This window comes from Octopus sinensis, unplaced genomic scaffold (genome assembly GCF_006345805.1).
Source record: "Octopus sinensis unplaced genomic scaffold, ASM634580v1 Contig19045, whole genome shotgun sequence".
Taxonomy (NCBI): Eukaryota; Metazoa; Mollusca; class Cephalopoda; order Octopoda; family Octopodidae; genus Octopus; species Octopus sinensis.
In genome coordinates this window covers 65,001-67,755 of record NW_021836174.1, presented here as the reverse complement: position 1 = coordinate 67,755, position 2,755 = coordinate 65,001, and the positions used below count along the sequence as shown (strand labels likewise).

The following is a 2,755-nucleotide window of genomic DNA, read 5'->3' as shown; positions in this document are numbered from 1 at the left end:
CAGCTTGGGCACTGGTCGTCTGCTGGGACTGAAGGCTATACGTTGGCTCTGGACTCATATAGCTGGTGTTTTCTATGAGCCCCTGTTCCATTGCTATCAGGAGGAACCTCTGTTGGTGCACGTTTGCCAGGCTGGGCAGTGTTGTGTTTGCATGCCCCAGGTGTTTGGGTTGATCACAAAGCCCTTCAGTGAGGTTCCTTTTCTGTCCACCTTGTGTGCGCTTACCAGTTTGTTGTAAAATAGCCCCTTTGGGAATTGCATGTCACGTGTCATGTGTCATACATATACATACACACATACATGCACAGACACAGACACACAATTTTTAAGCAGTTTATGAGTTGCAGAGAGATCTTGCTTAAACAAAAAACAAAAGATATATTCAACTCCTATTGAAACTATTGTATCATCAAGTTTCACCTAAGATATATCATAGTAGGAGTTTTTTTTTTTTTGTGAGAGGAATAGGTCAGCAAAATAATGATGAATTCTGGTCGTACCACTGCCAGATAATACCATTTCTAGTACCAATCTATAGCTATGTAGACTCACTTGTTGAGAAATAAGGGACTTGGTTATGGATACCATAAATCTAGAAAGATGAAACAAAATATCGATCATTTGTTTGGTATCCATTGCTGATCAATGTATCTTTATCTTTTATCGCTTACTTGTTTCAGTCATTGAACTGCAGCTGGGGAAGTTATTCATTGTTCTCTTAAGGTTTGGTACTTATTCCATTAGTCTATCATGCTTAGCTGCTAAGTTACAAGACATAACCAAACCAACACCAGTTGTTGAGAAGTGGCATTGACAAACACAAAAACACATACATACATTCATACATACATACAAGCATTCATGTATGTATGATGTGCTCTTTCACACAGTTTCTGCCTACCAAAATTGCATGCAAAGATCAACTCAGGGCTATAGTGAAAAATAACTTGCTTAAGGCATCACACAATGAGACTGACCCTGAAATCTCATGGCTACAAAGCAAGCATGTGCATTTTTAAAAAATTAAAAACCGAGTTCATAAATTGCAAACTGTTCATCGTTTAAATGTAGTCGCAAATACACCATTGCCTTGGAAAATTCTTTTTGTTAAGTGAACCACAGTATTTTCTGACATACAAGTCAATAATAGCATGTGGTGTAAACAAGCAGTGCAAACATGTTTAAACATGTAGTGTAAACATACTGTGTAAGCATGCAGTGTAAATATGTGCAAAACTATCGTGTAGACATAGAGTAAACATGAAGTTCAAACATGCAGTGTAAACATGTAGTGAAAACATGCAGTGTAAGCATCCAATGTAAAACATGTAGAACAAACATGTAGTGTAAAAATGTAGTGTGAACATGCAGTATAAGCATGTAGTGTAAGTATGCAGTATAAACATGGAGTGTAAACATGTTGCATAAACATACAGTGTAAACAAGTAGTGTAAGCATGTAGTGTAAATATACAGTGTAAGTATGTAGTGTAAGTATGCACTGTAGCAATGGGCAAATATCCGGTGTAAACATGTAGCATAAACCTTTAGTATAAACATTCAAACATCATTATTTGCTTCTCAAAACATGTAGTATTTCACATGGAATCTTTGGTCCTATATTTTATGGTTGTAAAGTTGGGTTTGAAAAATTCGATTGCAGGCCAAAAAATGTGGCAGTTACTTCATTAAGTAATTGAGACAAAACTATTTAAACAGTACATCAAAGAGGAACATTGAGATTTGTTTTTACAAATGTCACAAATGAACATAAAAAAATTGCAGCTTACTCTTCACGTGGATCAATTTCGATGGCCATTGGGCGAGAGAGATTTAGTTTTAACAAAATCATTCTATGGTCACCTTCAAGATCTGACACTTCGATTGTCCTCTTCCAACTATCGATCCAGTATAAATTGCGGCCAATCCAGTCAACAGCTAGACCTGCCACATATGTCATGCCTGTTTGGACAATCTTTATATAAAAAAATTATACAAGTATAAGCAAAATAGTTGGTTATAAGATCCCAAGAAGAGATGGAGTAGTAATGTATACTACACAATAAAACGAGTCATTACATCAAAATGGCAGTTGAATGTTACTACTCATTTAACCCCAGGCAGATTCTCTGCCTGATGGTTTTCATTTCACCAAAAACCAGCTGGCAGAGAGTCTCCTTGGGGTTTAACTAGTAGTAACATTCAACTGCCACTTTGATGTAGTGAGTGGAGGCGCAATGGCTCAGTGGTTAGGGCAGCAGACTCGCGGTCATAGGATCGTGGTTTCGATTCCCAGACTGGGCGTTGTGAGTGTTTATTGAGCGAAAACACCTAAAGCTCGACGAGGCTCCGGCAGGGGATGGTGGTGATCCCTGCTGTACTCTTTCACCACAACTTTCCCTCACTCTTACTTCCTGTTTCTGTTGTACCTGTATTTTAAAGGGCCGGCCTTGTCACTCTGTGTCATGCTGAATATCCCCGAGAACTACGTTAGGGGTGCACATGTCTGTGGAGTGCTCAGCCACTGACACGTTAATTTCACGAGCAGGCTGTTCCGTTGATTTGGATCAACCGGAACCCTTGTCGTTGTAACCGATGGAGTGCTTCTCTCTGATGTAGTAACTTGCTTTACTGTTTGATATAAATTTAATGGACAATATTATATAGCTGTTGAATATAAGTTTGAATATTTGGAGGAGAGTAAATGACATGCTGTACTGCTTGGCATTTGTACCAGAAGCTCCAGTATGACCATT

At 38.5% G+C, this 2,755-nt stretch overlaps 1 protein-coding gene across 1 annotated transcript in view; it reads right to left on the bottom strand.

The window, feature by feature from the left end:
- Window positions 1-552: 552 nt before the first annotated feature.
- Window positions 553-2,755, bottom strand: part of LOC118761996 (low-density lipoprotein receptor-related protein 2-like) — a gene marked incomplete at its 3' end in the record, with an annotated part of 50,522 nt that continues 48,319 nt past the window's right edge. Inside the window, exons 23-24 of the mRNA XM_036500192.1 lie at window positions 1,790-1,974; window positions 553-592 (exon numbers count right to left, since the gene is read on the bottom strand). Coding sequence (XP_036356085.1) covers window positions 553-592; window positions 1,790-1,974 — 225 coding nt within the window. The remainder of the gene's footprint in view (window positions 593-1,789; window positions 1,975-2,755) is intronic.